At 39.2% G+C, this 18,703-nt stretch overlaps 1 protein-coding gene across 7 annotated transcripts in view; it reads right to left on the bottom strand.

The window, feature by feature from the left end:
• The window catches only part of DYNC1I1 (dynein cytoplasmic 1 intermediate chain 1), a 288,492-nt gene that overhangs the window by 96,688 nt on the left and 173,101 nt on the right, over window positions 1-18,703 (bottom strand). For all 7 annotated transcript variants that reach the window (XM_036894541.2, XM_036894542.2, XM_036894540.2 and 4 more), the window contains 3 exons: window positions 10,972-11,061; window positions 4,793-4,955; window positions 2,600-2,699 (listed from right to left, as the gene is read on the bottom strand). In XM_036894541.2, the coding sequence (XP_036750436.1) occupies window positions 2,600-2,699; window positions 4,793-4,955; window positions 10,972-11,061 (353 nt within the window). The remainder of the gene's footprint in view (window positions 1-2,599; window positions 2,700-4,792; window positions 4,956-10,971; window positions 11,062-18,703) is intronic.

Raw genomic sequence — 18,703 nt, 5'->3', positions numbered from 1 at the left:
ACTGGGCCATCCTGGACACATATGCCACCAGCAAACTCCAATACTATGCCTCTGTCCTCTCTTCTTTCTTAATGACATTGAATGGCATCTAAATCCTTTCAGGAAGTCTCTTCATCCCATAAGCATATAAACCTTGTCCTTTGAACCCCACAAAAGTGTTACGATGTAGAGCTAAGGGTTCCAATTCCTTTTTCTCATGCTTCATATAAAAGACATTTTTCAGAATTGGAAACATCTTCCCTACAGTGTAGAAGAGCAGACAACACAAAAATGGGGAAAAATAAATGTGGTCTCTTGGTGGTAGAGTTTCTGCCCTTCACAGTTTCACTTTCTACAACAAAAATGTCACACAGAACCCTGCATGGAAATGAATCCATCCATGAGCAATAAGGCCCATGTCACGTGAGGCCAGGCAGGGCCAGCCGTGCTGATGCTGGCTTAGCCTCCCCCTCTGGGAGCATTAGCAGCCAATCTGGGAACACAGTAAAAGTTGCCTTTAAGGAATGTGTCAGATAAGGTTCCTGGGTAATTTCCAGACTCCAAACAAGTGAACAAGCCGAGCTAAGTGTTTCCTCAGGCTTGGATCTGATTTCTGGGCATACATATGAGCATGCTCACAGACCACCCACACACCGGCAGGAAGTGGCTGGGCAAACCCTGCTGGTGTTAGTCTCTGCATGATCATGCACAGTGTGCACTGTTGTTTGGGTGTAAAAGGAGATTCAAGAGAAGCGAACACTCATCCTATTGGTGGCTAGTTTTGGGGGATTACAGTCTGGTTTCGGCGATTACAATCCTCTTCAGTTCTCCTGTCCTCTGGTACAATTAAACGAGGCTCTTCACATCATCTGGTTCACTGCTCTGCCTAGAACACACTATTCACCCCTCCATTTTTCCAAACTCCAGTCTTCTGAGAAGCCCTGCCTGACCAGAGACAGATCCAACCTCTGCTGAACTCTGAAAACAGTTGCTATCTGCTCCATATCATTTAGCATGTGGAATCTTTCTTGACTCCGGATTCATAAGCTCTTTGTGAGAGGCAGTGGTGAAAAGAATATGCCTTAAACTGCTCAAAGACTTAAGTTCAAATCCCTGTTCTACCATATCCTAGCTGAGTGATGTTTAGTCACTTAGTTTCTCTGAGCCTCAATTTCTTCAGCTATAAAATGGGAACAGTAATAATGGGCTGCCTCATGTTATGTTATGAGGGTGAAATAAGAATGCCCTCAGAGCATTTGGCACAGTACTCAACATATAAGGAACAAAAACTAAAAGCCAGGCATGATTGCTATTCCCAATGAAAGCATAGACTGAAAGGCAACAGAAACTATGCTGTGCATAAATACCCAGGACTAATCATCCCTACTTCCCTCATTGCTCCTATGTTGCTGTCATTGCAGGAGGGGATGTAGCAAGCTCATCAGGAACACAGGGTCTGGGATCAGACCACCTGGGCTCAAGAATTCTGGCCACACCACAGCTTGGCTATGTGCCTTTGTGCACATTACTTAACTGCTCAGGGATGGGCAATTTGCCAACTAGTTGAGTTGACCATTTCACGAATTGGCTTTTGGTAAATTTGTCTGCTTTCATTCTGAATGCCATACTAAGAAGGTTAGACCTTCTCTTTCTTACAGGCAACAGGGAGTTTTAATTCAGGGAGGGAAGTGATCAGATGTACATTTTAGAAACATTGGTTGGATATCTAGAGGGAAAACTATAGGTGGCTAAGTATGGATGTAGAAAGACCAGTTAGATGGTTAGCAATATTACAAGTGTAAGATGATGAATATGTAAGTGGAGAAACAGACCATCCTGGTAATCCATTGGGTTTGGGAGAAAGGGAGGAAGCTGCTAATGTTAACAGTCCTGCTGTAGACCTTGGATATATTTAATGGTTTACCATAAAATGTAGTAGGCAAAAAGGGACTTCATATGTATGTTAATAATGAGTTAGTGATTAGTTTGAGATTCTATGGGATGCCTAAGTGGGTCTGTCTGGTGTGTAGTGGAATTCAGGGGGGAGATTGGGTGGGAGATATAAACAGGATGCCCACATGGTGGTTGAAAGGACAGCAGGGGAGATTTCCCTCAGAAAGCATGTAGGGAAGGAGAGCAGAGTTTGGGGGCATGACCATGAGGACAACAGAGGTGAGAGACAAGAAAAAGCCTTGCAGAAGTCTAAGACCTAGCAGAGAGCAGAGTTGTGGAACTCAATGGGAGGATATTGTTTTTAGAAGTATGGAAGAAATTAACTAAGCTGGAGGAACAGAGGTCAGGGCAGATGAAGGTTTTAAAAATGTCCTCAGAATTTGACAAGTAGGAAAAATCACTGGTCCCTTAAGAAGAGCACTTCTGTGGACAGAATGGCCTGACTCTTTGTCTGGTACTAGCATGCAGTGATTACTCAGTGTAGGTCAGAAACAGAATACAAAATTTAAATGGAAACCTCAGTAAAAGAAAGAAAACCAATAGGCACAAGAGGAAGTCATAGGTTAGTTAACACACCCCATAATGGAGCAAATCTCTCTCTTTTTTTTAAAAATAAATGTCATGAGAACACAAACCCAGTTTGTCCCATTCCAGAAATAATTCTTACCTGGAGAGACCAGTCCATACAAGTGACTACTCGATGCTTGGACCAATGCTCATCATAGAACTGACGATTGAAAGACAGGTTGGCTCCAGCCTGGACATCCCTAGAAGGGTTTAAACATCAAAGACAAATATGACACTTTGGAATGGGGCTTTATCTCAGCTGCTAATATTGAAAACAAGGAAATGTCAAGCATGGCACACAATGCTCTCTGAAGCCAGAGCATCGATTTACGTAGCCAACTCTGGTCATAAATAAATGAACTAGTGATGGTCTCCTTCATGAAAAGCTCTCTCTAACCTGGCATGGAAAAGACTTGTACGTGTTGTTCCAAGTCTGGTACAAGATGCCAAATTTGTTTCAGGTTCTCATCCTGACTCTTCCTAAAAGCATTCTTTTCCTAATTAGTTCTGTCTAGAAGCAGAGTTTCCTAGAAATCTCCCAGCTTTCAAGGGAGCATAGCACACTTGAAGATTCTCTTACAGCAACAGTGCCTTATCTAGCCCTAGACCAGATATGATACACACTGTTTCTACTTACCTGTAATTTTTTTTTTAAGTTTAAAACCCATTTATTGCTTACAAACTACAGTCCAGGGTCATCTCTCTCCTCTCTGTAATTTTTGATTGACTGTAGTGGCTGCTTCCCTGCTCAATAGCAAGTGATAAGCTTTAGCATGAGACAGGCATGGTGCAGAGTGGAGAATTCAACAAATGTATTAGATACTTGATATAGACTGAAACAGCATCTGGATCTCAGAGGATTATACTTTGGCCGGTGTTTACTTGGCTGTTAGTCAACTGGCCACAAAACCTCCTTCGAAGAACTCTGCGTTGGCCATGCTTTTGCTCCACAAGACTGAGTATTAAATTGAGTAATGCTTGCTCTGTGCCAGCAGCTTTTGGATCTGCACAAAAAGCTGCCTAAATTTCTCGGGCTTCAGTTCAAGAATTCCTCCATACTCACCTTTTTCTGTGCATTTGCTTCATTCCACTGGCTGGCACCCTGCATCACGTCTTATCTAGCTGCTGTTCAGACTGGGTGATTTGGCTTAGGACTGTTTGCATGAGCTCTAATCAGCTGACTTATTATGACTTTTTTTCCCCCTGCTAACCCTTCCTCAGCTCCTGCATTGCAAAGTCAGGCAAGAGGTACATGCACCCAAGTAACTGCCAGGAACCCAGGAAAACACAGGGCCAGGCCACAGAGGGAAATGGGACCCGGGAAATCAACTGAGCTATAGAGTAACAGTTTTTTAAATGAAAACAAGCATCTCATAACATGTATACTCAAAATATAGTTATTTCTTTGAAATAGCCTAATGATGCTCTTTAGCAGAACATTTTCAGAATGCCTTTGGGAAACTACTTTCGGACCCTGTTACATTCCTTCGCATGTCCCTACTGATGATACATTGTACTCTGAGAACGTATTCCAATTTTAAAAACAGTAAAAAAGTCAGGTCTGATGAAAAGTCAGGTGATCTCACCTTTTTCATATTCTTGGCCAAAGGAAATCTATGGCTGAAAACCAGCTGCATTATTTCTTTCAAGCTCATGAAGTATCTGCTATTATCCCCATAATGATGGTCTACAGCCATTGCCTTTTACTATACCTACATTGCAGTCACAGAGAAACTCTTTTGGGGCCATTTGCTTTTATTGATCTTTTTTTTAAATCTGTAAGTATATCCCTGCACATGTGCTTCCTAAAAGGCACATGCACAAAATCTCATGGCATCAAAAGGAGGAAGAAGGTTCCAGTTTCTGTTGGCTCTCCCCCACATCAGGAGAGGTCTCCCATATCTCATGTTTATTTTGTTCAGCTTCTTGTTTGCTTAGACATCAAACACAGATCTACTGGATATAACACAAATATCCTTCTGCTGCTTATAAAAAAATGTTTTCTCAGAGGATAATTCACATGACTCTGCCAGTCTCTATCACCTGGACTGTTCCCCCAGATATCAAGTTCAAAAGCATTTCATGGAAGCATGTGATAATTACAGGGAAACTTTAAGCCAGAAGTTATAACCAAAGCCCTTAGTCAAAGCTGTTCCACAAGATCCACCCTAGAATTTCAGTGTCCTCTGATTTTGAGGTTTGGAATTTGCCTAGTCAGTATGTAAATGAATTTAGAATCAACAGATAAATTATCACAGTATTTCTTTTTAAAAAATGCACACAAGAAACTGACCCATCTTTTTCCTCTAACTCTCGACCACTGTAGTCAAAGAAGATGTCGGAGTCTTCTGCCAGCGCTCTTTCAATTACCCGTATTGTCCGATCAAAAAAGATGAGAAATTCTTCTGAATGAAGGATCTGCTGTTTTTCTTCCTCTGTCAGCTCCCTTGGAGGGGCTTTTTATGTAAGAGAGATTTTAGGAAAGAAAAAAAAAAGAATAATTAAAACATTTCCAGAGGAATCCAATTCTTGCAAGAGACTGCTTGTCAAAAGAGTGATAAGACAGTGAAATAAACCATCATTAATATCAATTCTGAATTATCCCTAAATTCACATGGAAGAATTTTGTAGATGTTTCCACTGCCAATTTTACAAAAAATTAATCTGGATTAATTACTGTTTTGAAGAGTTGAAAAAGATTAACTATGAAAATAGATTGGTGTTTTTTAGCAATCAGTTCTGAGTACTATTTTCTTGAGAACTGAACTGAAAAACAACTCAAACAGTAAATAATAGAAGAATCTATAAAACTAGTATATTAGATACCATTGTAAACCTACACATATTAAATCATTAAGAACTGTCCATAATATGATCCAGATAGCATGTTTCCTCTACTGGATACATTCATTTTATTTTAGATTGTTAGTAAGGCTGACTGTTTAATAGAAAGTGAAATGTGTCTTCCCACTTTCATCTGACAAATCTTCTTCTAAGCAACCATATGGAACAACAACCTCATAATTGTTTTATGCCTTACTTTCCTAGCATGATTAACCTTATCAAACTAAATTTGAGAATACAAAATGAGGCAAAGAGAGATTAACTAGCAGGATGTCACAGTGTCTGAAAGTCAGCTCAGCCCACAGTCATGATTAGGTTACCTAAACTGTTCTTTCAGTAGCAGGGCTTACATAAAACTATGAGGAAAGGATGAGCAACTCCCCGAGATTTAGAACTTTTAAGGGCAGAAACTGTCGGCTGAGCCTTTGTGGTTCTTCAGGAGTCCCAGTTCAACTAGCATGCAGAGACTTCAATAAACGTGTGATTGATGACTCTGAATCAATGAAGTTTTAGCTGCAGGAAGAAGGTGTAGTATTACAATCATAGCGGCATCCCTGGTGGAATCACTCACCCATAGACTCCCAAACACTTCCAAGGCCATCCCCATATCCAGGACCAATTTCTACCTGGCCACATGGTACATGACATGTTCATGATGTCTCTCCCCTTCCAGCTTCCCCACCCCTGCCCCAGGCCACGATACAGGGGGTCTGCAGGGACTCTAGAATCTCTATTTGTGCAAGAAATTAGAATGATTAGAGTGTAGTTGGTTCACACCTTAAGAAACGTTCTCCAGGTAATATTATAACAAAACATGATTCATCTACTGCTGCAGATCGTCTCCATAAAGAGTTCACCCATAGTTTCTAACAGCCCTAATAGTTAGATATATTTTTTTGTGGCTGAAGCCTCCAGAGCTCTCAATATGCCAGCATGTACTGGGACTCTCCAAGTACCTCCATCAGTATTTGCTGAGTAGTGTTGCCCAGACACTAGTTTGAGAAATGTGGAAGCAGGTAATGCACAGACCTTAAATAACAAGAACTCTGCAGAACTAGCCTGGAATAGAGCATGTACTCCAGCATTTGCTAGCTTTGATTCTTTAGTCAACTAAAGCTCTCTGAGCAGCAGTCTTACCTAGAAAATGGGGTAATGATAACTAAACTTTGGTTCAAGGGTTAACTGTATGTATACTAGGCAAACAATTAAGCATTTAATAATTAGTAATTAATAGTCATTTGTTAGTCTAACATAAACCTTCTGAAACTCCTATAAATGAGCCATTTAAATTTTTTCACCCTTATGTAAGTTCAAGAAAACAGCAAAACTACTAAATGTAACTAGGCAAAAGAAAAAAACCCTACAAAATGCTAGGCTCGTTTTGTTTTGGTTAGAACTGTTACAGAAATAAAAAAAACTTCAGTCAACAAGGATACTATAGAGCCAAGAAGAATGTCGTATTTTAAAAGCTTCATTCAGCTTTTACTATTGATGGGTGACTTGTAACATATTTGAAATTAGCAGAGAAATAGGAATGTTTTCCCTTTATTCTTTTTCATATTAAAATATATCTATGCAACTGTCTGTTTATCTTTTTGAGCAACTTCTTGTTCACCTGTATCTTTCCTTACAGGTCCATTACCTTGAATAAAAAATCGTATCTGTGCAATTTTCTGTAATTTTTTTCTCCCCTGTAGCTTATTGTCACTTTGATCTCAGCTTTCAAGATATACAACTTCTTCTTTAAGAGAAACATAAATGGCTGATCAAAGTGTGTTTGCAGAGACCAAGTTCAGGTAGGTGAAGCAGTAGCCTCTCCAGATATTATGTTTGACAATACAGTATTTGGCTTGAAATTAAACTGCTACTGAAGCAAAACAAAGGATATATTTTGTACTAAGCTTTGATGTCTAACGGGGATCAAATGACATGATTTGTTAGCACAAAATAATAAGATGCATGTGCAGACAAGTACTTTTTTAAAGTCACAAACAATATTCAGCATAGGAGTTAAACAGGACTGTAGTTATTTTTTATTAAAGCCCTAAACCTCTCATATTTAGAAATCTTTGCATTGATAAGTGTTACAATGTAATGAAAACATAATGGAATATCTAGGAACCACAACCAAACGCTATGTTCAGAGATAAAGCCTCTCCAGACATCATGTTTCATTAAAGAAAATTAGTTCACTTATGGTATCCACAAGGTTCAAAATGTAAGCATGAACAATTAGAATCAGAATTGTATTACTCAAGGACAGACCTCAAATTCTCCCTGAAATATCGGCTTCTCCCTCTCCCTGGCACCTAATGAATTATTTTCAACATGGCCACTGCATAAAAACCTAGGAACTAGTTCAATAGCAAAACACATGCCAGAGCAAAACATGGGTATTGGTAATATTTGATTTTTCTTATAAGTTAAGCAGAAAATGCTATTACAGCAGGTTTGTTGTTTGTTTTTTGCAACATAAACCGTGGAGTATTTCTTCCAAAATCAAACAATATTTTATGTATTTAAAGTGACCATTAAAAAAAAAGATTCTTTATGAAAAGTTGAACACATGGTTATGACATATATTATCCAAATGATAAGACAATTTTCAGACTTACCAAAATTTACCTGAAAAGTTATGTTCAGTTTGAATAATAAGAATGAAAACAATGTACTGGGTTCATGAAATTCAAAGGTTAGAAGATTGCCTAATTTATGAATTTCTGGCCTGCAAAAATAAAATCTAGTATAAACTTTATTTTAGAGTTGACTTTTTATTCTTTTTATTATAGAAATATTAATGACTCTTGGTTTTGTATATGAAAATGCTTGATTGTTTCTTTTGTGATGATTCTATTGTATTTGCTTTGCTTTCTTGAATTTTCTTACTGACTCGAATAAGTGGGTAATTTTCGCTTTCTTTTTAATTTACTGTATTTACTATATACTGTATTTTTTGGTTTCTAGTGTTCTTAGGATCTTTTTTATCTCTGTAAAAATGTAAAATTTATAATGAAATTTGCAATTTATATTGAGAAGTTTATAATCTCATTTTTAGGTAAAAAGTTATTTTGAAAGTGTATACCTTAGAAGTGTCTTGCCTTGTTTCAATGATTTAAAGTATTCAGTATTAAAAACTACACCTTTTAAATATTTTTCAAGATTATATCTAAAAGATGCAAAATAAATAAGTAAACCCACATAGCTTAAATATTAAATCAGATTAAAAAGGACGGTGGCTCTTAAGGGAATTTTGCAGTGAAATCAGTTCATAAATAAGGGTAAGAAAACCAAACCAACGAATAAAGAAGGGTACCCTTCTCTGAAGTTAATGTGAGGTTTATGAGTTCATGTGCATTTACAAGATTTGGGTTTCTGAGTCTGTTGCTTAAAATCTCTGAATGTGAAGACACTAGGACCTTCACATACAGAAACTTCCTAAAATTTGATTAAAAGTTAAAATGGGCCTGCTGTTTTTCCCTACTCTGTTGCAGAAAAAAGAGTGAAAACAGTAATAAATCAAACTCATATTTCTTTGCTGTTTAATGCATTTTAATGTCACATGGGCAAAAATGTCAAAAGCTAGGGAGCGCTGATTTTTTTACCATCTCCCTCCACCACTCCTTTTTTTTTAGCTTCCAAAAAGGCCAGATTTCTCAAAAATGTGTTCCCTGGTTTGAAACCGGGTATGTCAAGTTTCAGTCCAGAGCAAATTTTTATGGCTGAGTAATAAATCCCTGAAACTCAAGGTTCATAATGGAAGTGCTGACACAGCCCTAACTACTATGCAGCCGTGTGAATGGCGCCACAATTATATCTGGTAGAGATGCTTTAAAAGTTCGCAAAACACTGTCTTGATGAAAAAAAAAAATAGCCCAAGAGGGAGTTTGATGCCAACATAAACATGCTTTTAACCCATTACGTGCTAATTTGCAGAAAAGCTATTAATAGAGAATGAGGCGCACAGCACCGCCATTCACAGGAAATGTACTCTCCAACTTCTTTCTGACTTTTAACGGGACTTTAATCAATTCCATGAAGCATGAGAAACAGTTAAAACTGGAGGGAGCTTTTGCTCACAACTTAAGAAGGAGGTTGCACTGCTTCGCCCAAGAAGACGATCTGGAGACTGGGGTTGAGGGCGGGAGGGAATCTGTGCCAAGACGCATAGAAGCACAAGCTTCCACGGCTCCTTATCACCCAGGATATCTTAAGAATATTTTGAAAGGAAAAAGAGAGTTTTAATAAACCCTTACTTATTTTGTCTCTTGCTATTCCCGTGTTACTGATATTCTATTTACTGGCTTTTAGGAAAAGGTATGTTCTTGGTAGAATTTTAAATGTGAAATCTCTTCAATCAAATCCATTTAGAATCGCCTGGAGAAAGTAACTCTTATGGCTTCTGTGGTTGCAAGTGTTAAAAATGCTGATCTACTGCCTGTTCTCCTACCTCAGATCCTGGCAACAATCACCCCTGCTCAGTGCCTGAGCAGGCTGAAGTAAGTACATATGACAAATATTACTCATTCCTACATAAGTCCCCAGGGACAATAGGTGCCACGCACTGTGCCACAGCCACAGGCATTTTTAAATTTAAAAATCACATGAGCTTCTTATTAGAGTCATGTGGATCTACATGTGGGATACTTGGTAGAAAATGTGGGAGAATCTTTCTGACCTACACTCCATTCTCACTGATAAGACATTTGTCAGTAAGAATGACAATTGCAAACTTCTCTTTTGTCTTTATGGACTGAGAATCTCAAAGGGATACAAAATTAGATTTTTAGGGAAACAGCACCTGTAGTATTTCTTGTCTTCCCCTTTCTCTTCTTTTTGCCTTTTTGCTTTCTTGTTTTTAAGAGCCAGTGCTATTTATTACAGGAGGGAGGCAGCACGGTGAGATGTGTGCATTTTGGAGTCAACTACGTATCCTGGCTCATGTACTTTTACATTATGTATCGTTGGGTAAATTTTTCAACCTCTCTTCCTAATTCTTTATCTATAAGATAGGGATAATAATAGTATCTGCTTCAAAAGGATGTTTTGAGCAGTAGATAATATCTGTAAAGTGCTCATGGAGAGCCAAGCCCATAGTAAGCCTCAATAAATGTTTATTATGTCACTGGAACATATAAATTTGTTCCTTCTCATACGGGCAGAGTCGTGGAAGAAAACTTTGAACCATACACTTTATAGTAATGATCACTGTTAATATCTCTATGTAGAACACATATGAATAAACCAGAATTTCTTGACAAAATAATGACATCTGTTCCTTTCCTTTACTGTTGTCACTGGAATGTACAATGGCATGAGCTAGATAACACAATTAATAACAAGTATCTTACTGTATCATTATTTAGTAATAGTTTTACTGGAATTTTGACCAAACTTGTTAGAAGAGTGGATGGTTTGTATTTTAATGCTTCTATCAGCCAGAAAACAAATGACTCTCGTTTTGGAGATTGTAGTTTATGTTGCTAAATGTAAAGTTTTGATCATAGAAAGCCTTCTGCATGGGGGGCGGGGTACATTTAATTTTTACTTACTTGTATAGTTTCTTATTTTGGTTAAAAAAACAAAACAAAAACAATGAAATGGTGACTCAATTTATCTCTCACACCATACCTTCCTTCACCTCCTGTTTTTTGTCTTGATTTTCCAGTTCTGAATCATGGCCAACTTTAGGTTCCACCATTTCCTCATCTTCCTCATCCTCTAGAAATAAAAAAGAAAAAATGAATTATTTTCTTTCCCTCAAATCAAAGTCTTCGGTTAGTTGGTGGGAGGTAGGGGCAAAGGGGAAAGTTCTAAACATTTAGGGCAACTTCTGAGTAAATCAGTCCACAGTGACTGCCCAAGATATATGTTCATGAATATATGAATAAATTACCTCCCAAAGGAGCTTCTTTGAAAGTTCCCCCAAGCTGCTGAGAAAACCACCCTGAGTCGGCACCTGCTGTATCCATCTCCAGGCCCTCAAGCCCCACGGGATGTCTTGGAATTGCCTCTCTGACCTCTGAAGCTTCTTCAGAGATGGCCCAGAAGCAGATCTTAAAAACGTTTCCACCTGGAGTGCATTCTCCACAGGGGACACCTGCTGTACAGACGACTCATTTCCAATTTAATTCTCACCAAATTAATTTGTTTCTGACCTACAGAGAAGGGTTAAATACAGGTCTGACCCCAGGTCAAATGCCATTGGCAAGTAAACAACCAGGGTAGGGCCCCCAAAGTCATCGCCATTGGTCTGGGAGAAAGCAATCAACCCCAAGTGGCATTTACACATTCAGAGCAGCTCATGCATTAATGTGAATTTAATGAGTGCTAGCAAATGGACCCAGTCCCCGCTGGCCACCACTGCCAGATGTGAGAGTGCCCTTCCTGCCTTATGCAAATGTGTACTTATGCTCTGCTCTCCACCTGCCTTTCTCAGAGGCCCCTTTTTTCATTACAGAATGCTTGAAATCATTTGTCAGAATGCAGATGTAGGAGAGAGGCAAGGTGTCCCAACAAAATCCAACTTATATATAGAAAATTAAAAATCACCTTCACAGTTTTTTAATATATCACCTTCTCTCTTAATAAGTGTTATATTTCCTGTAGGTTATTGATCTCATTGGTGCAAGCGGAACTTAAAAAGAAATGACTCCATTTCCTCCCCGCCACACATTCTACATTCATTCATACATTCATTCAACAAATCTTTACAGACTTCCTGTAAGATCTCAAGCGCTATGGATAGCCCCCTTTCCATTACGGTCAATCCTGACATTTACATTAACTCAAGATTTCAGCACCAACCACTCCAGATGCATTATAAATGAATACTTGAATGTCCAAACAAATATGTGTATAGCCTGAAAAGCAACTTCAAAAGTTCTGACTATATTAAGCAAGTGATTTGTGGAAGAAATATCAATTTAAAAAATATGCATGTATGTAGTATATCACTGCAATTCAGATATTAAAACTTTTAAGTGGGAATTCTCATGGAAGTACAGTACTCTATATGCATGTGTATAAATTATGGACCCAACCTCATTACTTTATAACCACACTATACAGATTTCAGAAAGAATGTATAACACTTTTAGGGAAAATTACCATTTATTATTAGCACATACCTACAAGATAAGTTGCATTTAAAATTTTGAAAAGGACAGTGAATTATTCAGATTTTGAGAGAAATAAACCTTTAAAATGTTAAATTATAAAATAACCCATCTAAGACCTTATCCATATTTTAAGATATTACCGCATCCTACTCTTTAAAAACCTGCATGGAAAGTCCTGAACAAAATTTTCACTTCAACATTATGGATCTTCCTGTTCCAAAGGCCTGACACAGAGTTCAGTGAGGTACCAGGTGGAGGGAAATTTCCTTTTCGGGTAAACCTTGGATGGAGAGGCAATTTTTCAAAAGGCCATTTATCTGCTGAAAAGTGGCTTCATTTCTGAACCTTCTAGGGACATTTCTTTAAATGTAATGGAGTCAGCAGCAATGATCTGACATTTACTAAATGCAAGTAAATACAAAAGTGATGCAGCCAGCGTGATGGGTTAAATTGTGTTTCCCACCCCAAGACCTCTATGTTGAAGTCCTGCTCTCAGCACCTCAGAATGTGACTGCGTTGGGAGATATGGTCATTGTGATATGATTAGTTCAGAGGAGGTCATACCGGAGTAAAGTGGACACTGAATCCAATATATTGGTGGCCTTCTAAAAAGGGGACATCTAGACAGAGACCCCCACGGGAGAATGCCAAGTGAAGATGACGTAGCAAATGGGGCGATGCTTCTGTAAGTCACTGAACGCCAGACTGCGAGCAGACCACGCGAGGCAGGGGAGAGGCCCCACACACCTTTCCCCTCACCACCCTCAGAAGGAAACAAGGCTGGTGACACCTTCACCTTAGAGTTCGCTTGTCCAAAAATGTGAGATATTAAGTTTCTTTTTAAAACCACCCAGTTTGTGGCACTTTGTTACAGCAGCCCTAGAAAACTAATAAATCCAGAAATGTTACAATCTAGTAGAAGAAATACAGGAGTCACACAATAATACTGCTTAAGGCAGTGATCAATGCTTTAATTGTATAATCTGATTTATCAGAACTTGGTATCATTAGCCTAATTTTATAGATGAAGACAGAGTAATTTGTCCCCAGAAATCTCCCAGCCATGTCACATTTTAAGCTCTGTCTGCTGTTGCATGTTTTTCGGTCTGTGATTGATCTTTAACCATCATGCAGCCTGCCTCCCTACCGCCACCCAGCAAGAGAGGAAATAGCAATGCCATGGAGAAAGGCTGAATGGTGCTTGGTTGCAAAGAAAGGAGGGGTCTGTGGTGGCTCTTTGAGGTGGACATCACATGGCCTCCACATAGATCATTTTTCTCCTTCCACAAGGTAAGTACATGTAGGGCTCAACTGAGAGTCAGTTTCACATCCTTGAGAGCCACACATGATGGGTTGTTTTATCTATTAAGAACTTATACACTACAACCAAATTCTGTTCTCATTTTCATTTTGGAATCACTGCCCTGAGATCTGACCAATAATGCTTAATACAAAGCAGTAAGTCCTCTGTCCAGACAGATTCACGATGTGGTGGGAACAGGGTATCAGGGCACATGTTCGATCTGGGCTCAAGGCTAGAGTCCCCCCTTGGCTTCACACAACTCATAGAAACTCCCCAAGGCCCGGTTCCCTCATCTGGTGAACTGGGATAATAATCCTTTCTTAAAACACACTGCTGTTATAAGAATGACCAAGTTAAAGAATTGATGTGAATTTGCTTTTTAAACCACCAAAAGAGTCGAGAATACCCATGCCCAGAAATCTTCAAACAAATATTGCCTTAGCTTGTATGTCAATGAATGTTTATTGAGCACTTACTATGTACCAGGAGCTGGGACTGTGACAGGGAACAAGACAGATAAAACATCTGCTTGCTTATGGGGCTTCCATTCAAGTTAAGGGAGAGAAACCACAAGCAGATAAGACATATATTGTATCAGGTAAGTGCTATGGAGAAATAGAACACTGGAAAGGGGGCTGGGCAGGAAAGGAGAGGGAGAGCTAACATTTGAAATAGAGTGGTCAGGAAAAGCCTATTGAGGGGACAATTTGAGCAAAAGCTTGAAGGAGTTAAGGGAGTTAGTTGTGTGAAGATCTTGGAGAAGTAAGACTAACAGATTCTCCCGTCTCATTCTGTGGACCCAAGGGCCGTAATGGATCAAGGTCTAAATTAATTTATTGTCAGTTCCATTGACTATGGAAAACAATCATGCTTTTTATCGGAGCTATGTAGTTTGTACACTCACATCTTCTGGTTTTCAAAATGAAGTCAGTTTCACCAAATGACTTAAATTAGTCCATTTTAAATAGTTTCAAGTTCTCATTTTCCAAAGATGGAAGGGTTTTTATTTTAAACATTAATTCTTGCAAAAGCCAAAAAGCAATATCATGACAGAAATGCCACTTAAGAGTTTATTGGAAAAATATTATTCTATAAGGGCTTGGTTTAAAAAAGGGCTAGGTTTGTGATAGCAATGTGTTAACTTATGAATGAAGAATGTAGGAAAATAGCAGGTTGTCTAATTCTTTAAATAGAAAATTCTTCCCCAGAGAACATGTTTCTCATGAGTTTAAAAAAAAACAGCAAATATTTATTTTGTTTGTAATACGTACAAAGTCCCATAATGAGATACTATGACTAACAGAGAAAAACTTTAAAAAATAGCACCTGCCTTTTTAAAGTGGTTACAAACAAGTCGTAGGCATTAATTCTTTGTAGCCATAGAATTCTTTGTCTATCAGCCTTTCAAGGCACAAAGTAAGTGTGCCCATGGGTTTGTTAAGGAAAGAAAACACAAGAGACTGGTTTGTTTCTCTGCATACTGATATGTTTGCCTTGCTCAGAAAAGAGAGTATATTTTTCTTTAAGACTCTGGTTTCCTTTCCGGTGCAACTGGAATTACTTCTGTTGAAACCATTTTCAAAACAGTTAAATAACTTTAAAGAAAAGGATTTATATAGACCCAGTACAGACTACTGATATATGAGTTGTGCCACTAATTCATACCCAGTTACATTCCCTCTGAGATTGGAGGGGAAAAACATTACCACCCAGGTATGGTTTCCTGTACCAGGTCCACACAAGGAATTAAACTAGTAGCAAAAGTTAATTGCCTGTCAGTCCAAGGGGCTAATTTCAAACAATTGCATCTTTAGACACATTATTTTATTTAGCATCCAGATTCTGCTGTCTGCAGTTGATGCATTCATTCCCTCTAAAGTTGGAAAAGCCTTTGATAACTACCATCCCCCTTCCTTAAGATTTTCTAAAGGTCTAAGAATGAGTAACTGCATGTTCAGAAGCAATCACAAACAACACACTTAGCACAAGGCCTGTCCCTTTGTATGGGCCCCAGGAGGGTTCGTTTCCCCTACCAGTGTATGGATCAGAACAAAGTCAATGTAGTCAACATGAGCATGCTACAGTCCTCTGACAGTTGACCTGCTCTGATGGCCTCTCAAATCTGAGACATTGGAAAGGGCAGTGAACTGGAACATTGTCACTGTTAGGCAGTATAATATCAAAATACCCTTCTGTCTGAGGCATAGCCCAGGAAGTAGAGTTGCGGTACTTTCAATATAACACCCTTGCAGTACTGTTGTATCAGTGACTGTCTTCTCCTGAATCCCGAGGGGGACTCTTCCTGCTCTCCATCACCTAGAGACCAGGACATCGCTGGAGCAGTAAGACAGGATGCTCCTAACCAGGCTTTGTCTTTGGAGCCAGGGGGCAAAGCTGAGAGGATGGGGAGGATTCATTTGGGATAACGCTCCATAGCAGTGGCCATGCCCAACTTGCTCCAGAGGTCCATGGCTGGGAATCCCTTGGTCCCTGCCCTTTCTCAAGCCTGTTCCTCTGCCTCCTGTTGATTCTGTGAGCACCAGATTTCCTTCCAGTAAATCCCACTGGACTTGGTGCCTGCCTGCTGCTTGCAACCAGAACCCCGAGCAACACAGGGAGGCCCTCTGTGAGGATAAGGGCTTGTGTTTTATGAGGTCAATGAGTTCTCACTTTCCCCTGCTCTCTCAGGGGAAAACCCAGATGCAAAAACCCAGACAAGGAGGGTGTGTGTGCCCGGCCCCAGCCCTTGCTGCCCTGCTCCTGGCTGTTCACCAGCAGATGGCGGCTCCTCCATCTGCCCTCACAGGAGACCACCAAGCCTCATCAGGGGGAGAAGGGCGGCAAGGAGCAGGCAGGCATTTCGCTCCACCCTTCTTGACTCCAAAGTGCATCTTGCTGCTGCCAAAAGGAGGAAGCACAAAACAAATACCACGTGGCACCAGACTGAAGATGCCAATGACTGCAAGACGCAAAATTACTTTGTGTATCACTAAGAAAAATGATGACTGCTAATTCAACTATAACACATTGTCAATTCTAATGTGAAAAGTTGTGAATGCTGGAATTGATCAAATAATTTGTGGCTTCAAAATGAAAAGAAATTAGCTTCCAAAAGATAAAAGGGATGGCAAGAACAGAGTCAATTTTAAATCAAGCTTTCTACTGTGCTACTGTTAATGAACAGACGTGGAGCGACACAAAGACACTTTTCTGTTTATTGTTTCTTGTTTAGACATATTGCTTTTCAACTTGAGAACAAATGCCCTCACCACTTTCATATAGTTCTATGTATCGCTATTTCAGATGGTGATTCTTTTTTTTTTATCATATTTACATAAATATAATTTGGTATTGAAAGACATGATTCACATGAATTCTGTTTTTTACATGTCTTATTCTTCTATTATTAAAATTTTTGTTTGTTATCATTAATCTACAATTACATAAATAACATTATGTTTACTAGGGTCCCCCCTTCACTAAGTCCCCCCCACAATCCCCATTACAGTCACTGTCCATCAGCGTAGTAAGATGTTGTAGAATCACTACTTGTCTTCTCTGTGTTGCACAGCCCTCCCCATTCCCCCCCACATTACACATGCTAATTGTAATACCCCCTCTCTTCTTCCCCACCGTTATCCCTCCCTTCCCTCCCATTCAGATGGTGATTCTTTTTATAACATATTTTAAATACTTCAAAAGAAAAAAAACAAAGAGAACCTCTCAAATTAAAATTTATTTTTGATGTTAAATATAATTCACTTTAATGAAGATATTCTTTGCAGTTCTGTCTTTGGCCTAATCTTTTCTCATATCAAATGCCACTCTGATAACACACCTATGAACACCATCACCTGCAAATTGGTATTTCCAGCCAAGATATCCCTTTAGGCTCTAGATTCTGTACTGGATGTTCCAACATGAATATCCCACAGATGCTTCACACTTGACATACTAAAATCAGAACTCCTACCTTCTGCTGAGATCAGCACCTTCAACCGCATTCTCCCTCCTGCCTAATGGTACCTCCCTTCACATCGGTTCATAGCTGAACACCAGAGTACCACCTTCCATTCTTCTTTTACAATAGGAGCTATATACGAAAAGGTCTCTAAGTCCTTCCAATTCCTCCTCCAAAATCTGTCTCAAATCCATTTCTGTCTTCACTGCGCTGCCCTAGTCCAGGCCATTACTATCTCTTGCCTGGAGGACTACAGTAGCTTTTTGACTGGTCTTCCTACCACTACCAGTCTTGCTTTATATTTCTAGCAGTTTCTTTTTAAAAAATTGTAAACACCTCCACATGTCCTTTTGCCACTAAAAAATCTTCTACAGTTCCCTAAAATTTTTAGTATAAAAGCCCCTACCCACTTCTTATCTCTCCCACTTCATCTTCTGCTCGGGACAGTGCTCCATCACCCGACACCCCAGCAGGCTCGTGCCTCAGAGGCATCGCACACTATTTCTTTTCTGACCATGTTGGTCTTTGCTCCCATATCCAGGAGGTGATGACTACTGGCCTTTTGTGATGCAACTCCAGAGCTTTAACTCTTCCTCCCAAGTAGATGAGTTGACCCCTCCATTGTCCCACCACCCCACCTTGTATACAGCTTGTAATACATCTGAGACTACCTGAAATTAGGATTATGCATCTATTTCTACAATCAGACAAAAATGCCCTCAAAGACCTACTCTTGTTGGTATCATCATGAGACTATCAATATCAATGCAGGTGATTTTTCTGGAAAGGTAGTTATGAATCACACCATGTAAGGCCCTACATGACAAAATGAGTTTGCACTTCTTTCTGGAGATCAGTATCCCTCTTTTAATACCCATAAATCTCATTTAGTCCATAAGCATTATTTAAAATTTAAAAAGGAATTCAAGGTGCTGGTGATGCTAAATATGGTTCTTGAAACCTCATTTATCTCCTCCC

Source organism: Manis pentadactyla, chromosome 7, assembly GCF_030020395.1.
Source record: "Manis pentadactyla isolate mManPen7 chromosome 7, mManPen7.hap1, whole genome shotgun sequence".
Classification (NCBI taxonomy): domain Eukaryota; kingdom Metazoa; phylum Chordata; class Mammalia; order Pholidota; family Manidae; genus Manis; species Manis pentadactyla.
This window is presented reverse-complemented; position numbering and strand designations above follow the sequence as displayed.